The following is a 20,152-nucleotide window of genomic DNA, read 5'->3' as shown; positions in this document are numbered from 1 at the left end:
CTAACCGAAAAAGGAGAACTGTTGATTTATCAGGTTTATGTAATCTGTAGTCAAGGTTACTTTTCATGTGACATGAAAAGGCAGATGTGTTGACCTTCCTTGCGGATGGTTATTATTGACTGGGTGCAAAATCGTTGCGGAAATTGTTGCTGCTACACTTAACTGCGGTTAATTCAGTTGACTCTCAGTGGTTTTCTGAAAGAAAGACTGTCCACTGAAACAAGAAAAGCAGTCTGGAGATGTGAGATAAAGCATCTTTTCCTTTAAACATAGATCTGAAACCATTTTCGCCACGGTCTGATTAGCTAGGGGACGGATTGGGGACAAGGGGTTGGGTCGATTTGGAAATCTCGCTTTCAAATGCTCCTTATCTACTTTTAGTTGACATCCCTGCAATCTGTTACCAGGTTCTCGCTACAACCCCTGTTCTCCAGCTTAAGTATCAGCACATACTTATAATAATTGAGGCTGATCTTGATATTTTGCTTCTCAACGTACCTGGACCCATTTACTATGTTGACAGCCTGTCTTAAATCCTTAATTTAAATTTCAAGGCCTTGAAAGACTTACACGAGTTGTGAGTAATTTCTGTCTAAGCGGAAATATTTTCGTTTCCGTATCCTGGAAGTTCACATAAGTATCGGACTGACTACATGATACGGAAAATATTCACTGGGTAATGCTGAAAAAAAAAAAAAAAGAATTATTTTACATCTTATTTCAAATCTATCAGTGTTATTTATGTCTACTTTCTATTGTAACGGTGGAACGGTGCAGTTACCGTTTGACAGAACTGTTAAGCAATGCTACTTTGTTAGTCGTCTCCTCTTTCTCCCTGCCCCCATCCCCATCCCACCCCCCTTGCCCTGTTCAATGTTGGATTCACCACAATTCATACTATACGCGTAAAACAGGAAAAATTTACTTTTTAAGCTCCATATTGAAACAGGGAAGAAAACGGGGTTGAACTTTCGATTCTTCCCGAGATTATTTTCGACGATTGTAGGAAACATGTCAATCGACCGTTTTGTCAACTGTCACTTTCATTATTCAAGTGAATTACAAAAAAGACTCTCGCCATTGGCTATTAACTAACTGAATTATGGCTACGTCGTTCATAACAATTTTCACAAGTTAGAGCGCTGCCATCACGTATTGCATTAGCAAGTCAGAACTTGCACAAGCTACTTTAGTTTTTTTTTCTTCAGTACTTGAACACAGAGGTCAACCAAAATAAAAACAGTGCCGCACGAAACGAAACAAGAACTTTCTTTGTTAATGTTATTGTATCTCCAACGGTATTACTTTATAATCGAAATTAAGCTGTCATTCTCTTAAGAACTTGTCTAAGTAGAAAATATCCTCTTCGCACGGAAGGGTTCCTGAAATTAATCGAACACTTCTTCAATACTTTAACGTGTTGAAAATTGTTTCTTAAACATTTTTCAAGTTACGATTAAATAGATTTCATATCTGGCCGAAAAAGCAGAACTGTTGATTTATCAGCTTGTTTGTAGTCTGTAGTCAAGGTTACTTTTCAATTGCAAGTGACATAAAAAGGCAGATGTGTTGACCTTCCTTGCGGATGGTTATTATTGAATTGGTGCGAAATCGTTGCGGAAATTGTTGTTGCTACACTGAACTCCGGTTAATTCAGTTGATTCTCAGTGGTTTGCTGAAAGAAAGACTGTCCACTGAAACAGGAAAAGCGGTCTGGAGTTGTGAAATAAAGCATCTTTTCCTTTAAACATAAATCTAAAACCATTTTCGCCACGGTCTGATTAGCTAGGGGAGGGATGGGGGAGGGGGGTGGGAGAGGGGCTGGGTCAATATGGAAATCTCGCTTTCAAATGCTCCTGATCTACTTTTTGTTAACATCCCTGCAATCTGTTGCCATGTTCTCGCTTCAACCCCTGTTCTCCAGTTGAGGCTGGTCTTAATATTTTGCTTTTTAACCTACCTGGACCCAGTTTCTTTGTTGACAGCCTGTCTTAAATTCTTAGTTCAAATTTCAAGGCCCTGAAGGACTCACACGAGTTATGAGTAATTTATGTGTAAGCGGAAATATTTTTGTGTCTGTATCCTGGAAGTTCACATTAGTATCGGACTCCCTACATGATACGGAATATATTCACTGGGTCTGATGCTGGAAACATCTTATTTCAAATCTATCAGTGTTATTTATGTTTACTTTCAGTTGTAACGGGGGAACGGTGCAGTTACCATTTATCAGAACTGTTAAGCAATGCTATTTTGTTAACATCTTTGTGCCATTAACGATTTAGAGTCGCGTTACGGCAAACGTGAAAATTTGCGTTGACGTTTTCTTGAAAAAGTGAGTACAAAGATGGGAAAAAAAGGAAACAAAATACTTATTCTGACCTTTGATAATATTAAACAGGGCGCAGTTGCTCAAAGCCCGATTAAGCTAGTTCTGGGTTAACGTGAACTTTGATTCGAGTTTAATTACTGATCAATAAAGATTCTTTCAAAGATTTTTGTTCCTCCAGTTTTAACTTAGATTTTTTTCCATTTGCTTAAAATTAGCTTTTAAAAATATTGTGAATGAGCGAGATTTTTCTTTTTTTCACATATTTATTGCTCTTTTGCATTACATTTTTACAAAACAAATCATACAACAATACTACAGTAGCGATTCACGTTCTCGGTAACTAAACTAAATAAGTGCTAGCAAGGGCTTCCATAAATGTAAGAACATATCTTTCTGGCCTTTTGAGTATGAGATTGATCTTTGAATTATCAGTTTTTCAGTTTTTCAGTTTTTTCAGTGAATGAGCGAGATAATTAACTTTTAAACGTGGATTAGCGTTAATCGGCTTTCAAACAACCGGGCCCTGAAAACCAAAAACAACGAGCGGTTGTTCGTCGTCTACCGTGAACGTAATTTTAAATCTGTCTGTTGTCTGCATTTCTGCAACCTACGTTCCAATGTTGAAGTCCTAATTATATCTTTACATTTCAAATCCAAACAAACATGAGACGTTTGACAAAAATATTGTTGATTGTAGCACGGTTTAATTCACGATTGTGGCTCGCTTCTTTCACTGTTAATAATAAAATATTATTAGGAAAGCCTGGTGCTAGACTCACTATTAAAGCTTTCCTAAGGTAAGATGTATCCTAGGTATTTTTGTTTTGATAATAGATTATCGTTGGACTCAGGAGACATCAACTTAGGAACGCTTCGTGAGTATTGGCCCTGAAGAACAGCGTATATATCCCAAGTTTAACCCTTTATCCCCTAATATCAAAGAACAAATTCCCCTATCTTATCCCCATACTTTTCTTTCCAAAGTACTGGGGAGAAGTTATTTAAATGTCAAGAAAATTCACTTCGCGTGATCATGTCGTAAATTCTCGTGACCTCAGGGGTTGTAAAAATAGCAAACCGTGGGTCCAAAGAAGGAACTCGCAGAGTAATTTGTTCCACTGAATTTGACCTGCTTCTTCCTACCATAAAAACTGAGCCGGGTACTGTTATTATTGTTCGGTTATTGTTTGTTGGAAGAAGCCGTAGCGAGATGAAAGCACTTGGTCACGGGCCTCTCGTCCATGAATGATTTCAGTTTTTCAACCAAACAAATCCAATCAAGTTTTAACTTTTGACACAAATAATCTTTTGCCGTTTCTTCTAAGAAACGAAAGTTCACCTTCAGGAATTTCCTTTTAGCTGTAGCACTTGATTTCCAAGTCTTTTGGCACGAACAACCTGGCTTAAAACTCCAAAGAACTTGAAAGATGTCGTTGTTCTTGCTGCACAAAATGAAGAAACCAATAAATGTAGAAATGGCGCGCTCAACCAATCAGGAACAAGTATTTTCGGTGCTCGACCAATCAGGAGTAAGTAATTTTGCCCTCGTTGAAAGCAAAATTAGCTAAAAATGCCCTCTGTTTCGACCAATCAGAATTCAGTAATTTTTCCCCCTATGTTATAAAAGGGTTAATTGTATTTGAGACTGATACGTTCCACTTGATTAATATGACAAACTCTGTATCATTTTGGCAAAATGATAATGCGTTTTGAGATAAGCAACCAAAAAAAAAGAAAAACAAAAACTGGCAATCCTTTCGAGTCAGTGAATGTTTCTAAAATGTGACTAAGAAAGAATTGAGCCCGGGGTGCTCAAAAAACATGGGCCAGAAACACCTACATTTGTGCATTTGCTGCAGACTGCCTTAAATCGTTCTCCGTAAGCCTTTATTGTGTGCGGACAAGAAGTTACAGGTCCTCTCATTAATTCTACGTTGTCACGGTCTCTTGTTAAAGAAGTAATCAAAGTCGTAAGGCGTTTTATTCTTCCTTCCTCCCACGGAAATTTCACGTGTCTCCTACATGTGCCTCCTTACCACGGACAGGAAAAGTTCTTGTTGCTGAGTGTGGCTTAACGTTACAAACGCGATGGCGTGTAAAACCATTTAGGCAAATGCAGCAGAGCCACAGTAGGGAACTTAAGCACAGACGTACGTGAGTCACGGACGGCAACCGGAGGTCGAATGTTTCCTTTTTTTTGACGTGGTTTTGCTCCTTACCACGGACAGGAAAAGCTCTTGTTGATGAGTGTGGCCTGACGTTTCAAACGCGATGGCGTGAAAGCGCTCCAAAAAGGGGAAAAATTCAATTTCCGGTTGCCGTCCGTGGCTCAAAAACGTCTGTGCTTAAGTTCCCTAGTAATCCTAACAATGGTTTGTATCTCACACTAAGTTTAACTTTCCTTGAGGTATGACCAGAAATGCACGCTAATGGACGCATGAACTGTATGATAGACATCACAAGGTGTCCCCTACCCCAAGTTCTTAATAAAGCACAAAATAATTCTGTCAAACATGAAGTCCTATAAAAATGACCAAAAGATCTGTCTTACATAAGGTACCCAAATTAAAGATAAGGTGCATTTCTGGACATAAGTGGTTTCCTTGGCCTAAAATAACACTATAAACAAAGCTGGGCAATTGAAAATGAAGTTCCTCTTGAAATCATGCATTCACGTCTGTACTAACTGTAGGTAGGACAATTATTGCAAGAGAATGGCAGAAAAGATGGTGGGGTTCCTTTTTAAATTCATTGAATGCTCGGTGACCCCTTCCTATTGTCCGTTTACCGTAAATGCTCGAATTAGCGCCCGGGGCGCTTAATTAATTTTGTGGGTCGAGAGGGGGGCGCTTATTTGAAGGGAGCGCTTCTTTTTATTTTAGTTTTATTTTATATATACTGTTCAGGGCAGAGGGGTCAAACATCATACCCTATTTAACGACACATCCCCGCCATATAGGGGAGTACCACCCCCCTCCCCTGGGGCCTGTCTCTCTGTCTGTCTTAGTTTTGAGGCCTCATACCTTCGCACTGACAATATTGCAAGTCACGCAGGGTATTAATTTGCTTTGTTCTATTCTATCTCTTTTCAGTTTTTCTCCCCGTTTCCAGTACGTTACAGATGAAGATTAGCCTGCGAGCAGAAGTCGTCCCTTGGGTGGCCTGCGGTTTCCCACCAAATAATACGTGTCCTTGTGTAAAACATGGCTGCAGAAGAAGTAGTGCTTGTTTTTGTTCTTTTCTCCCTTATTTCTCCAAGCCTGAGTGACAAGGTGCTTTCATTCACAGATGTAGACTTTGATGATAGAGTGTTTGGCTCATCCACGCATTTTGTAATGTTTTACGGACCTTCGTAAGTTGCATTACAACGTGTAAGATAGTACGTAAGCTCCGTAGTTCTTGGTAGTTTTCAAGTCAGGGTTTTACTGCATTGTAGATGGTTAAATTGTGATCTCAAGTGATCGATTTTTGTTTTTGTTTCTCACTCTTACACTGCATTTCAAAGGTGGTTTTGCTTTATACGCAAAAAATAAGCCTGCTTTTAAGAGGTAAATAAATTCACTTAGGGAAGCCTATTAAGCTTAATTATATATAAAGCTCAAAAGGTTGGCACGCCGGTAACGCTTTTAAAAGCTTGTATTACATAGGATGAACCGCCTCGTCAGTGAATAATTTTTGTCTTTGACACCAACAGGTGCGAGCACTGCAAAAATTGCATGCCGACATGGAATCTGTTAGCTGAATATTACAGCAAAGTACCTCACAGTGAACATGTAACAATAGCCAAGGTACAATTTAATTAACAAACTAAATGTTAATAACCCCCTCGAGTGTTGCGTTAACCGACGATTTGATGTGTTGTTGAGCATTTCAACTCATAATAGCTGAGGAAAATCTGGTACCCGGCCCTATTTACAGCCTTGATCAATGATGTGTGGTTTGGCTTTTGAGTTGCTAATGCCACAATGCGTCAGTTGGCTGATTTTAAATTACTTATATGTTTTTAATTCTGTTGGTTTCAAACTTTGTACTGATCGTGTTGATAAAGATGCAAAGAGCACTTATTTAAAGAAAAGCAGCCAGATTTTGGGTGCCATGTGGCCAGCCAAGACTGAAGTTCCTTCTCAAGGAAGGAAGAGAGAGGAGTCTGGGAGCAAAATTAAACTGATGGCTGCTCTGAAAAAAATGACTCAAGTTTCGATTTTAGCCAAGGTAGAGACATTTGAGTGTCCCCATAAAAAAACATACTGGCAAGGAATTTCTAAGCCGTATCTGGCTCCTCTGGTCACTCGCTTTCCCCTTACAACAGTCTTTCCTTTGTTTGTTCCCCGGAAAAAAAGTCGCTAACAAGCACCGACATCCTCAAAGGAATGTGTCCGAGTATTTCATCATTCTTGTTTATGGTGTAATTGTGCTTATTGTAATTTGTTGTTTTTAAAAGGGAAAAGTCCTAGTACTGCAGTATACACTGTAATACTGTTCAGTTATCGTCACTATGTCGTAGGGTTGTACAGTATAGGGTGCAACAAAACACCAATGTCATTTAATACGGCGGTATTTTTTTGTATTTCCAATGCGGTACTGTATTTATTGTTAGCTGGGAAAGCTCCCGTAAGCGGCCATCTATCTCCTACACCTCTAGTGGCCTCTTACCAGAACCATTCTCGTAAGCGGCCAGCTCAAGTTACGGACACTTTTTTCGCGTTCCGATGGTGTCCGCTTACTGTATAACTAAAATAAATAAAACTTTTCCTAATTAATCTCAACAAATAAGCCTTTCTGGAAAGAAAAGTCTTCAGGCCTTTCTTAAAGCTATCTATGGAATCGCACATCCTTATTAGCTCCAGTGAAAGGGCATTCCAAAGCTGGGGGCACGTATAAAAACTGCCCTGAACCAATGTAGCTAGTTAATCACACGTGACAGCTATATGTTATTAAAATTTACCGGAAAAGGAGAAAGATCAGATTTAGCAGAAACGACTGAACAAATAACCTTTGCACACTGACGTCAGAGAACTTTGACAAACAAGTGGAAATGGGTCTGCACTTTATAAAGTTCTATGCCCCATGGTAAGTAGCTAATCTGCTAGAGAAGTCCAATGTTCACATTTAAAGTTTTGATTTTTCCCAAACCATCAGCACTGCAAAAGCCCCCTTTGTTCCTCCTTTGCCATTGCCGTAAGCTTGCACCCACCTGGAAGGCATTAGCTGAGTATCATAAAGACAATGTGGACATCACAATAGCTAAGGTACTGGCACATTCATCTCAAATGTTTGTTTTTGTCAACAGAGTTGATAAGGTAATCTGGTCACCATAGAAAGTAATTTATTTAATGTCAGTAACATGAGGAGTGCTTGCACAATCTCCCGAGCCAAAGGCTCATGATAAAGATGTGGGCATGATAAAGATGTGAGCTTGATCTCAAACTGCGAAACAGTGTTTTCAATACTTTGAAACAGCACTCCTACCGTGTGGAAAAACATAGTGCTCGGCTGCACGAGAAGAAGGAACATGCAACACATATAAGGTTAACTAAATAAATAAACGTTCTCTATTTGGATCTTGAAATAGGAACCCCCTGATTCAAGCTAGAGTACAGTTAAGATTGAAAATTAGCTCAATGTGACAAACACCTAGCAGATAAGTTTGTAGAGCCCTTTCTACTCTCTTTTGTGTACCAGTATAGAAAGAGGTGCTAAAAATTAGTTTGATGCTTTAAATCATGGTTCTTGTTAAACATGCCTGCAACATGGCCATCAGTACTATGTGGAAAGTGTGGTGAATGGTCTTTCAAAAAAAATTTGTGGCATCTTTAATATTACTTCAAAGGGAAATCTAACAGCTATTCCGATTCAGTTCTTATTCCGGAAGACGGTCAATCGAACGCAACCTTAGTGTTCGCGCATTGTCGAAAGTCGCACAAGTATGTCCTCTCAGGAGCCATAGAAAAAGAAATTCTCCTACAGTCGGATTCTTACTGCTCAATTCCAAATGTAAAAATAGAAAGAAAAGTTTGTCGTCGTTTACGTCCTCCTTCAAACGTGAAATTAGGAAATTTCATGTGGTAGTCCGCGTAAAAGAAACGGCAAAGAAATGTACCAAAAAGTGTGATGCAGGTGCAAAGTTATTGTTTTGCTTACTAAATCTACTGTTTTTTTGATGCTCTCGTCGTATCGTAAACTCCCTCAGTCGGTCTGTGTTTTGAGTGACGGGGGAAGGGCGGTGGGGGGGGGGGGGGGGGAATGGTGGGTTGTAGTTTTGTTCAACCAATTTGCTTGCCTGTTCCCCCCCGCCCCCCTTTCCCAGTTGTTTTAGCCTTGCTACGGGCCTTTATTTAAAGAGCGTCTTCCTTGCATTCTTCACTTAGATAAGAGAGGGAAGAGAGAAGGGATAGTGGAGAGGAAGAAGGGTGAGGGGTGATGGGTGAGGCGAGAAGTCTGTCGAAATGCCAAACTACAGAGGGAGGAGGGGGTGAGGCGAGAAGTCCGTTGAGGTGTCAAACTACAGGGGTGAAGTAGTTTAACGGCTCTCCTAGTGGTGCTATAGAAGTAAAATAACGGCAGGATAGTTCAGCCCATGACTCAGTATTAGTACATTAGTGTTGTGGATCACTTCACTGAACTTCCATTTGGACGACAATTACGCATATAAAGCTTAGAAACATTGTTGACGTAACTCTTATCTTTATTTTATAACTTCACACGTTTACCATGTCGCGTTTAATAATATATGTGAGATTCATAAAACACCCAACACCAAATGACAATGATCAATAATTTTGATTATGATAATTATTATATATGCTTGAATGATGACTTAATTATCCCGTTGCTTTTCAGTGGCTAACAAAACATTTATCTCTATTTTCTCAGCGAATACCTTATACAATTGTATGTCACTACATGATTACAGGTTCAAAAGTTTTAAAATTGGTACACCACAACTGTAGCCTAATTCAGATAACTTTGAAGCAAAATTCATTAAACACCGATTAATTGTTTTATACTAGTAGATTAAGTTCTTTTCGCTAGGGGGAATCTGCACCCAATAAAAATTTTAAATTTCCCTTGCTCTACCAGTTAATTTACCGTAGAGATCATTTTCCGAAATCAATGTTTTTTTAATCAACAGAATTCTACTGATGCCATGACAGACGGCAATCAAATTAACAAAACTGGACATTGAAATTCAATCAAAAATTATCTTGTTCAATGGTTATAAGATTAAGTTCTTCAAATATAAACTAATGTTGAATCTTATTGTCGACATTCAAGTGATTCATGATCTTGAATGCTGACTTTGTCCTTTAAGAGTCCACTCCATATCCCTTGCCTTATCGCCTTATATTACTAAAGGCAATTACTTCTTTCCAAGAGAGGAGACTTTTACTATTTGATCCATATATCTAAAACAAATGGATTCCAGATGGAACTCAATCAACGACTTCAAATCATTAAAAGAATGCTATGATTCCCTTCCATTGCGTCATGGTACTGTTTTAAAGTTTTTGGAAGTGTTCAAACTCAACTACTACTGATCGCCAAGGAGAGAAAGCTATTCATTGACCGTGAACCGATCATCAGTAATATTCCTGTGACTACCAGACCATTTAAACGTGATTTCTGGTGCCAGAATACTCCTGCAGTAAATCGCGGAGTCTGAATCCAATTTAAAAATAACAGCTCTGTCTAAAATACATGGATATATGGCTGTTTGCACAATTAACATTGAATAGAAGTAACATTTAGGACACCTTTTGCGGGGCTCCTTAATATAATCTATGTCATTGTACTTCAATGTTAAAAAGTGAAGTTATCTTTTAGGAGCCTGTAACCTGCAATGTCGATGGAACTTTTAATAATCGTTTTCACTTATTGTGAAGAGAAAATCTATTGTTGGAGATCAGCAAAACAACACTGTAAGATTGCACAAATTAACTTTAACTATTACTTTAGCCCAAGGAATACACTTGAAAAAGGCCCGAGTCATTTGGTTGAGGAGAAGCTGTTCTTCTCTCGGCTGGAAAGCTTCTCTTATAATTTACACTTAATTTAGTGTGAAGCTTGAGATACATCGTGCAAACAACTTGTCGTCATAAATTAACTCCGTGTGAAAAAGACAGAGGCAGGGTATTAGCTATTTGGTTCAAGTTCATTGTAAGACCAAACACGTGTCTGAACAATGTTTGATATACTTATGCAACACAGCATTCGCCGCTCCATGCAGTTCTAGAGTTTCTTTGTAGTCCCGTAATACCTGTTACGTGTTACCTTATCGCCTTACTGAGAAGAGTGCTTTGAATATTTCTGTACCGTTTTGTTTTCAAGTGCATTCCTTATCTTCCGTTACAGATTCCTTGATTATCATCATTTTTCTTAAACCAGGTAAGGAGCTAACTCAGGACTGGTCACACTACAACGTGACAAAAGTCCCTTTTAAAATCAGTAGGGGGAGGGAGGCTAGAAATCGTCGATAGATAACTCGAGATTAACAAACTATCACAAAGCTCTTCCCCCTCCCTCCGATCAATAAGAACATCAAATCAAAGTTAAAACAAAAAACTAAAATAATGCAAGTAAGGCCTATCCACAAAACAAATCCTCTTTTAAAATATGTTTATGCGCACTAATGGTCAGTACTACACAGGATAGGAATAGTTACTGCTATCAAATTTTATAATAAAATGTTCTCGTAATGACATATCATTCTGCTACTTGAGTTTTATGAAAAGGATTTTTTGTGTCTCAGCTTTTAAAAGGCCTTTCAGTATAGAAACATAATAATTCATATTTGTGATATTAAAGACTGTAAGCTTGGGTTTAAACCTTAACGCCAGTTTGCATTTCTTAAGTTGTTTCGTAGAAAGTTTCTACTTCGTCCGGTTGGAAGTTATAACTCCCTGCCAGGAATGTGTTTGCGAAGGTGCTGCCATAGCTGTACCCACTCGGTGCGGCGTAGGTGAAACCAAGGGCTGTGTATGAGTTTCTATTTGACGAGGCGTGGTCAGATACGTAAATATCATGACCACCCCCTATAGTAGGTCCATAATAGGAGCAGCTGTATGTGGATCGCTTGTAATAACTATATTGTCCTGTTTGAGTCAGTTTCAGCGGCGCCCATCCTGGCTTGTTTACCAATGAAAACAGGAAAGCTTTCGAATCATATCGAAAACCACAACTGGAAACTAACAAGAAAATAAACAATGAAATAAAACAAACAAACTGACGCATGCTTCTGATGATTACCGCATGGGATAAAGGTAAAGTTGCACTTCAGGCCTAAGTGGCCCACACAGAGGGTCGGAGCTTAACCTGATCACCCTAGTATGAAACAACTAGGAGTACTACTCCAGCCGACCTACATCCCCTACCCCCCGAGTAGTAATTTGTCCATCACTTGACTAGCCCAGACAGTCTTTTGTCGGTACTCACTTATACACTAAGGAAGAAAGTAAGACAATGCGAAGTTAAGGCTACTCTCTGACGAAACTACGCCACAATATAGAGATCAGCTTAGCCTCGAACCACTGGCCCTTTCGATCAACCGATTAAAAATCCAACCCGCTAACCATCTCCAGTTGTGACAAAGAATAACTCAGTACCACTAGTAAACGAAAAAGCTTGCAAACAAAGACGCGCGTCATTGCTCACAGCTTGTGCACCAGTTAGGGATTGGTCCAAGGCTAACCTGAACAAGGTGGTCACTAATCGTTGGAGCACTGATATATTTTTTCGGGTTTGCATTCCTTGCTCTTGGATAATTATTAAAACCCGTAGCGCGTTTGCACAAGTGAACCCTTTGAAAATTGTAGACGTTGGTGGAGGGGGAAGAGAGAGTTAAAACAATGCAACCATCTAAAGGCATTTGTTCAAGATTGTACGCACTCCTTTGGTGTAATGAACTTAACAGTTTAATGAGAAAATCGCGAAGTTTAGTTATCGCTAGAGAAGCAAAAAAGAGTCAAGTCTAAGCCATAATGACTGACACACCTCAAGGTTGCATTGCATAGGGACACTATGGGCCCGTTTCTTAGTACTTTTGCCTATGAAAAAAAAAAAAATCGAAAAAAAATTGTCCCATAGAAATTTGACACATAATCCTCGGATTTACGAGAAGAAAAAGTAGTTATTGTTGTTCTAATATGAAAAGCAAAGAATGAAATACAGAAGTGTCTCTTTTTTTAATTGACTTGATCAGCGCGGTTAAGGTAATGTTCCGTGAGTTTCACTCTGAAATCCTGACACATAAAGGGTCAATTATTAAAAACCAGTTTAAATAGTATTCAACAAAACCACGTTCTAAACCATTTTCAATTTTGCCAACAGTCGTATCTAAACATTGTCTGCTGCTGACACTAACAATAAGGCTTTCATCTCAGACTAGAAAACTATTTATCTACTTAAAATAAACCACTAGTAAACATATTTGGAGGCCCACAGATTGTCTTAAGCCGCGGCCTAAGTTAGACTCTGTTTAAATTACCGGCCCTAAATATTTAAAGCAAGATTGCGCCATAAAAAATCAATGGAAACTACTAAGTGGTCTCGAGCAGGATCCACAGTCTAGCTACAACAATGAAAAGCATAAAAATTACAAGAGGCTGAGGGGATATTGAAAGCAATTAACAGTTTTCTTTAGTTGAACAACGACAGTAAACGATCTGGCTTAGATAGAAGATACGAAGCACTGATTTTGTAAAGTGAAACCAGTATACGATGAAATCGGGCAGCGAATCTGATATAAACTTAAATATCTATTCGTGCGTGTCATTTGATTATTCTTTTTGTTGGCTGGTTCCCGAATTTAGGACCGCTCTATTAAGCTTCAAACAGAAAGTCTTAGTATCCGAACTAAGGGACCGACTATTTAAACGAAGTTAAACACGTGCTTGACAAAGTTGTCGTCTAAAAACCACCGCTTTGTCCAAGATTCTGGTTATTTAAAAGACGTTAAGTCGTGGATTTAGATAAAGCTTACTCGTGGTTTTTGGAGTAGTCGTCAGAGCCTGATTTAACCTCTATTTGAACAATCGGCCTAAGAGGTCTAACACGGATGGAGTAATTACTTTCACCTGTTCCATCTGATTTATTCTCTCTGATTTACTATTTATTTTCTCTCTACTTTACGACGCAACCCAATAATTGGCTTTGAGATATTCTAATCCAAAAATAGGATTAACTGGCAGTTAAGGCTTAAAATGATGTTTTTAAGAGTTACCGTATTAATTTTTAACATCGGTGATTTTACCGTTGAGAAAAAATATAGATTATGACGGAGTCCATTTCTCAATTACATGCTTCAAGTAAAGTTCGTGCTATTTATCAAGTAAACTTCAACTCCAATACAAGGATAAGTACACCTCCTTTTCAGTTATAATCACTCCAAACAAGGTACGTTCACCACCAGGAGTTGAACTCCACTTCACAGTGTTATTCTAACCCCTGGAAGACTACTGCGCGTTAATACTAACTTGATATACGGTAAGGTAAATGAAGTCACTTACTCCATGAGACACTGGCGTATCCTCCAAATATATACTGGCCGACCTTTATTATCGTCACGGTAGGACCCTTGTTATCGCACCCGGAGTGAAAGGTAGATAAAGCCCAACCATCAACGGACGCCCGCCAACACCGCTTCCAGGCAGATAGCCTGCTTTGCACAACGGGCTTTAGCCAGGTGTTCAATGCAGTCAGGTATTTGTTGTTCTTTTTAAGGATGGCTGAACTTGCTAAACCAGCTAAACCAAAAAATATATATACATGATGTTAAAACTTTTATTTGAGCTTTTGGTGAAGATTATATTGTCTGACAGTTGCCAACTATTAAAGACGATATGAAAGAAAAGAAAAGCCACCTAATATTTTCAACATAACTCGCTGACCAATCTAGTTAACATAGAAATTGAATTGTTTCTTTCTAGCTAGTTTGCTTGTGAGGTTGGGGAATTCTTCTCACACGTGCACTCAGGGCGAGCCGTCTATCGAAAATTAGAATCAGAGCCCCCCTAAAGCTAACCAGGTTCCGGGTTTGATTAATACTTGGTCGCTTTGAGATGCTAGTTATTATTATGTCATTAAGTCGAGAAAATTTGGTCTTGTATTTCCTAGCTTAGTTACCCAAACATTCCGAGCAACACATTTTCATGTTTTATGAGCGGACTTGTCGGTGGATTTGTTTTATAATCCGGGAAGTTGTAATTCAGAAAATCAACAGTCACTGAATATTAGGAAACTTCAAGAAGAATGGGGAGGCAGTGATAAATCTGAGATACTAATGATCTACAGGAAAATTTTACTTTGAACTTTGCAAACATGACATGAATTTGAAAAGATGCCGCAGATGCCGAACAACTTTTTCTCTTGTCAGGTTTATAATACTTTTTGTCATGTCTATGGCACGTGAGCGTAAGCAATGTCATACTTAATCGCTTTTGTAAAAAGTGTTGAAATTTTTTCTTTTATTCCAGGAATTGTCCCATTCATTTTTAGGAGCCCTTTTTGGTTGACATGGAGCTTTTTTTAAATTGCTGGGCATGTCGAAGGTTCTTTCTAATATGAGCTGCACAATTAACGACGTTGTAAATCTGAGCTGATTCTCCAAATAGTGGCTACATAAATTGAGCACATTTTGAGACTTTCTAGGCTGAAAGAATATGCTAGTCATTAACAAAACTTCAGTTACGGTTCATCACAAGAAAGTAAGGTCAGAGAATGCTATGCAAGAGAAAAGAGGGGCTTTTCTTTGGAATTAGAAATGAAATGAATATCTTAAGGAAAGTTAACAAAAAGTTTAATTTCTGTAGCCACCTTCAGGAAAATCAGCTCAGAAATATTGAAGTCATTTCCTTGACATTGCGAAAATTTTGGGAAGAGTGGAACCGTTAAAGTTTCAGAAAACGTTAAAGATGTCACGTCGGAACTCTAGGAACTGAACTAAAGACATTTCACTCAAAACTCTGACCTACGAAAATAAACATTCAACGTCTTAACTTTTGCAAACTCATTACAACAGCAAAAATCCGAAATTGATCAGAAAAGGAAATGAAAAATGATTGAACAAACTCATATGGTTTTGAAATAATTACAACAAACTAAGCACCGTTAATATTTGTTATTAAACAAAGGACTATTTCCGAGCTGCTGTGAACCACACTATGAAAGCGAGGCTAAGGGCAAAACTTTTTATGTGAAAATTAGTTTTGTTCGCATATGAATGAAAACTAATTTTCGTAACAAAAACTTTGCACTTAGACTCGCTTTCATAATGAGGTTCAAAGCAACTCGGAAATGGTGTATTGCAATTCTTACCTGCGTAATTATAGCATCCAAATCCGTCTCCAAAGTAACCTTGGTTACACTTGCAGGAGTATGAACCCCGTGCGTTGGAACAGGTGGCGAACTCATGACAGTAGTTTCGCTGCCTTGAGCATTCGTTTAAATCTAATCAATAAAATGAAAAATACATTAAACTTTGTACGCAATAGCGGCTTTATCGTTGTCAGCGTTAGCAGTTCCCACCAGACGTTTCAATGTGCGATCGAGGGTCGAACTAAACAGCAAAACAGACCACTCATCCTGTAATGTGTACTCTAATGAATGTAGCTAAGGGTGTCCAAGATTCCTTCTAATGTGAGCAGCACAATTACTGATGTCAAACTTAAAGTCATATCCCTTAGTCTATTAATCTCTCCTTGAAATCTACGAATTACATCTTGTGGCAAACAGTCACATGTGTCCATTAATCATACTTCACCAGTTTAACTTGCAATCAGCCTACCTTTCTTACAAGTATACTGATGGCAGTCACTGCACTTGACGTCATTCCATTTGTAGTTGTGCTCCACGCCAAGTGCGTGAACGCAATCTTCTTCTCTAAAATTATTTGGTTGATTTTTAGCCCAAGCTGTGAAATTTCCAGCTCCACGATCCGCCCAAGTGAAGCTACCCTCTGTGGAGATGTCATTCAATCCCAGCCAGGATTTTCCGCCGTTATGACGATGCTGCAAAAACACGTTTTCTTCATTATTATTGATGTCGGAAAGGACTGAGTTTTCTTGACGGCATTTGTTCAGCGCTGTGGTCCAGTTTGTGCATGTTTCACTTGTATAGTAACAGAATCCATTGAAATAGCTCCAGTCAGGATCACAGATGTCTACAATTAAACGATAAGAGATTTTACAATTCAGAACTGTTATAACTAAAGAATAAAATTGATAATCAATAATTGTCACTATCAGCCAATATTCATCAATGTTGATTAATGAATTGATATTTTGAAATCAGTCATGATTCAGCGAGGTCAATCAATCAATTTCGTGGTATCAATGCCTGGGATGAGGTTGCTCTCTATATCCGAGCCAGAGGCGCATGTGTAAAACGCATGACAATAGAAAGGAGTAACTTAACTAACAAAAAACAATCAAGGAAACAAGTTTAAGTATTGAGTAACAATAAAGATGAAAATAAAATTTATTAAGAATATTAAAAAAATTAAATAAGAAAAAAATGATTATGGATGCTTCACCCATCCCATTAACAGCATAAAAAACTGAAAACGTATATTTTTAATCCCAAGTTAATGTAACTAAATTATGATACCACCCCAATTTAAAGAGATGACGCTAATGTCTTTGCAGATGTCTGACGTGTTATTGGAAATATATGTACACTCTGAGCGTAATGTCTTTAATGGATCTAGAGACTGTTTACACACTATTTACGCAATCATGAACTGTCTACGTTGCCAGAAGCTTCCAGAAGCTATTTTGAGCCAACTGTGATGTTCTTAAGGCGGGAAATTACCGGTTAAACCAATTTTTGGCAGGTTGTGATTCTTGACATTTCTGGTACGTTATATAAGTGAATGCGTATTGTTCTCTCTCTCTCTCTCTATCTCTCTCTCTCTCTCTCTCTCTCTCTCTCTCTCTCTCTCTCTCTCTCTCTCTCTCTCTCTCTCTCTCTCTCTCTCTCTCTCTCTCTCTCTCTCTCTCTCTCTCTCTCTCTCTCTCTCTCTCTTCTCTCTCTCTCTCTCTGTGATCGAAATGTTTCAAAAGTTTTCATTTCGAGTAAGATGATCAACTATAACCGTTGTTGTGCTCAATGAGACTGATGACAGATCGATATCAAAAGGTATTAATAAATACAATTAAGCAGAATTTGGTTGACCATCGATTGGCCCAAAGTACTGTGCCTCTCGTTTGCTTCAGAGTTTCTGCTGAGCTATCCCGATCTCTCAGATTTCACTTCTCATCCGACGTACTGGGCATGATCTTACAGTATTTAATTTTGATGTTACGATGCTTTATTCGCCTCATTAAGTTTAAAATACCAGGCAAGGGCTAAGTATTTACTGACCTGTAAGCACCACATAACTCACTGACAGCGGATCATATCTGGTCTGGTACAATTCCTTGACACAGACTCTGAATCCAGAGGAATTCATGTTCTGCAGAGGTAAACTTTAATTAATGCTCACTTGCTACTTTAGTTAGAAGTTAAAAGTGTTTCCCAAATATTTGAATACTTTATATATTTCATTGTTAACGGATGAATGTGGCTGAAACATGAAACTCGAAACCTATAATGCCGTACTTTTCATTAGAAAGGACGATTCATGCAACCTAACGTTGTTGAATTGTTTCACTATTTTCAAAATCACAGAAAACTGACATTGTGTCGCTAGACTAACAAGAGAACAAAGATTAAAAGAGAATGTTTTTAATAAAGAAAAGGAAAAAACCCTAACAATTTGGAAAATATATCCCAAAGTTTCTCTCGGATTCCTTAGAAAAGTTATTTTTCATTGGTATAGTTAAAGTTTTGTTATAACTTATATAAAAGTAGCTTGTATAAATTAAACAAAGCTTTACCTCTATCCAGGCTGTGATGCCGTTGTTCTCAGGAGCCGAGTTTCCACTTGCCGTCGTGCTGTGATTAGCGGATATTAAAATCGTTGGCGTTGAGTTATAAGCTCTTGTAAATGAAACAAACTGCAAGACAAAAGAGACATTAATACTACTATTTATCTATCTATTTATTTATTTATTTATAATTAATTTATTTGTTTATCTATTTATAAATTCCACGCCGCATCATGAAGTTTTATCTCTGAGTGTAAAAATAATCGTCTTCCTATCTTAATTTCATCCTCACCAGATCTCTTACACGAAAAAAAATATCATGTGTTATAAAGATATAAGGTGTTTTGCTTTCTTTTTTCTTTCCAAAATTCTCTTTAAGTGGTTCTTCTCGTTGTTTACGTAGGAAAAGCGGATCTTATTAAACAAGACTCGATGACAGTGATCTTAAGATACCATGGCACGGTAAGCTTCCACTGCATCCCATGTGCCGGTGGCTAGCGTGAACATCACGTAACAGGAGTACATCATTCCCAGATATGAAACTGGACTCTATGTAGGAGTTTACGGTAAATATGTGTACTTTGCCACAGGAAATACAAATCCAAATTCTCTTTGAGGTGTCACGCAGGACTCCATTCGTAAATGTCGTACTACGACACTCGATTTTGCAGAGTGTCTTACACAGTCCTCCATATACTTGCATAGTTTGACATTACATCGCAAGCCCGCATATTCTGCAAAAGGGTTCCATGCAAACTACCCCACAGAAGTCCTTTGGGAAATTGGTCGCTGAAACTCGTTCTTATTTTAAACACCGTTGCTTTCTAGATCTAGTCAAGTTTTCCTTACCTCACAGTAAGCGTTGTTGTTTTCGTCTGTTGGTGGGTTTGTGTTTGGAAAACTGATCACCCCGTGCTCGTTAAACAGCGGTTTGTGGAGTTTGGCGAACGCGAACCAGTTCTGTCAAGAGAAATAACAGTATTACATGGAACCACTAAATACCAACCAATAAATGTGAGAAGTCAACGCCAAATCTGCGAAACGTGTTGTTAAAAGTGAATGTATTATTTAGTCAGTGACGCAGGCATACTCGGAAGCCAAGTTAATTTAGAGAAGGTCTTGCCACGAAAAGCGTTTTATCAATTAAGTATGCTTTTTACCTTCGGCTAGATAACCTGGTAAAAAAGTCACTATTTGAAAACCGAACTGTGTAGGTTTTCGGCCTAAATCTCGAAGTCATGATCACTCCTTTCACAAAGTACTCAGAAACACATTAAGAATGCTGAATATCACAACTTTTTCAAAACAAAAGAACCTAAATTTCAAGCAAAATAATGATATATTTGTTAGAGCTTCTTGTTTTATTAAAAAAATTGATAGCACGCTGTAGCATTCGTGCAAATTTCACCTTGCCTAAAAAATTGCTCAAACGACAATAACTTCAACCAACCAGGGGATTGAACATTTATGGTAGTAGCTTTGTACAAAATACCTATAGTTAAGAACATACCACGGTAATATCCTCATGCTTTCCATCAAAATTCTGCATTTCTCTAACGCATGCCTTAAAAGAATTCTTTGTAGTATCTTCGAGCCAAATGAGAGCGGCATCATACTCATTCCCTGTCCTTAAATGTTCTGACGTCACAAGAACCACAGGCGCTTCAGTAAACTTGTCCTAAAAAATTCCAAGAAAAGAGGTAGTTGAAAATGGCGAAAATCATTTGGTTAGCAAGTATTTCTAAATGTTTTGCACTGTTTCTTGAGATTCCTGGCAAAATGAACATTCAACGAATATATCTATATTATGTATTTCAATTACAAACTACTTGTTTAGTTGTTCTACACAGAACGAAACTGTGGGATGATTCAGCTGAGATAATTGCTGATTGTATATCAGAGTTACCTTGAGTTCAGTTTTGGCATTTTAGTAAATGTTGTTTTCCTAATTAAGTCC

General features: G+C 38.2%; 1 protein-coding gene and 1 long non-coding RNA gene across 4 annotated transcripts in view; one reads left to right on the top strand and one right to left on the bottom strand.

Annotated features, from left to right (window-relative positions):
- Window positions 1–11,006, top strand: part of LOC146485607 (uncharacterized) — a 141,844-nt gene extending 130,838 nt beyond the window's left edge. Inside the window, exon 2 of the long non-coding RNA XR_014863408.1 lies at window positions 10,566–11,006. This is a non-coding gene — a long non-coding RNA (uncharacterized LOC146485607). The remainder of the gene's footprint in view (window positions 1–10,565) is intronic.
- The window catches only part of LOC146485606 (uncharacterized), a 203,764-nt gene that overhangs the window by 131,153 nt on the left and 52,459 nt on the right, over window positions 1–20,152 (bottom strand). For 2 of the 3 annotated variants that reach the window (XR_014863388.1, XR_014863389.1), the window contains exons 10-17: window positions 19,706–19,873; window positions 19,045–19,155; window positions 18,205–18,324; window positions 17,690–17,780; window positions 16,113–16,487; window positions 15,644–15,775; window positions 13,837–14,073; window positions 11,100–11,517 (exon numbers count right to left, since the gene is read on the bottom strand). Coding sequence is in view for 1 of the 3 variants with exons in the window: in XM_085103419.1 (XP_084959545.1) it covers window positions 11,180–11,517; window positions 13,837–14,073; window positions 15,644–15,775; window positions 16,113–16,487; window positions 17,690–17,780; window positions 18,205–18,324; window positions 19,045–19,155; window positions 19,706–19,873 (1,572 nt within the window). In the remaining 2 variants the exon portion in view is untranslated. Of the gene's footprint in view, window positions 1–10,647; window positions 11,518–13,836; window positions 14,074–15,643; window positions 15,776–16,112; window positions 16,488–17,689; window positions 17,781–18,204; window positions 18,325–19,044; window positions 19,156–19,705; window positions 19,874–20,152 lie in introns of those variants that run through there. The other variant, XM_085103419.1, reaches the window with a different exon arrangement.

This window comes from Pavona decussata, unplaced genomic scaffold, assembly GCF_977016875.1.
Source record: "Pavona decussata unplaced genomic scaffold, jaPavDecu1.1 SCAFFOLD_26, whole genome shotgun sequence".
NCBI lineage: Eukaryota > Metazoa > Cnidaria > Anthozoa > Scleractinia > Agariciidae > Pavona > Pavona decussata.
The sequence above is the reverse complement of the archived record's forward strand: the minus strand, read 5'-3'. Positions and strand labels throughout refer to the sequence as shown.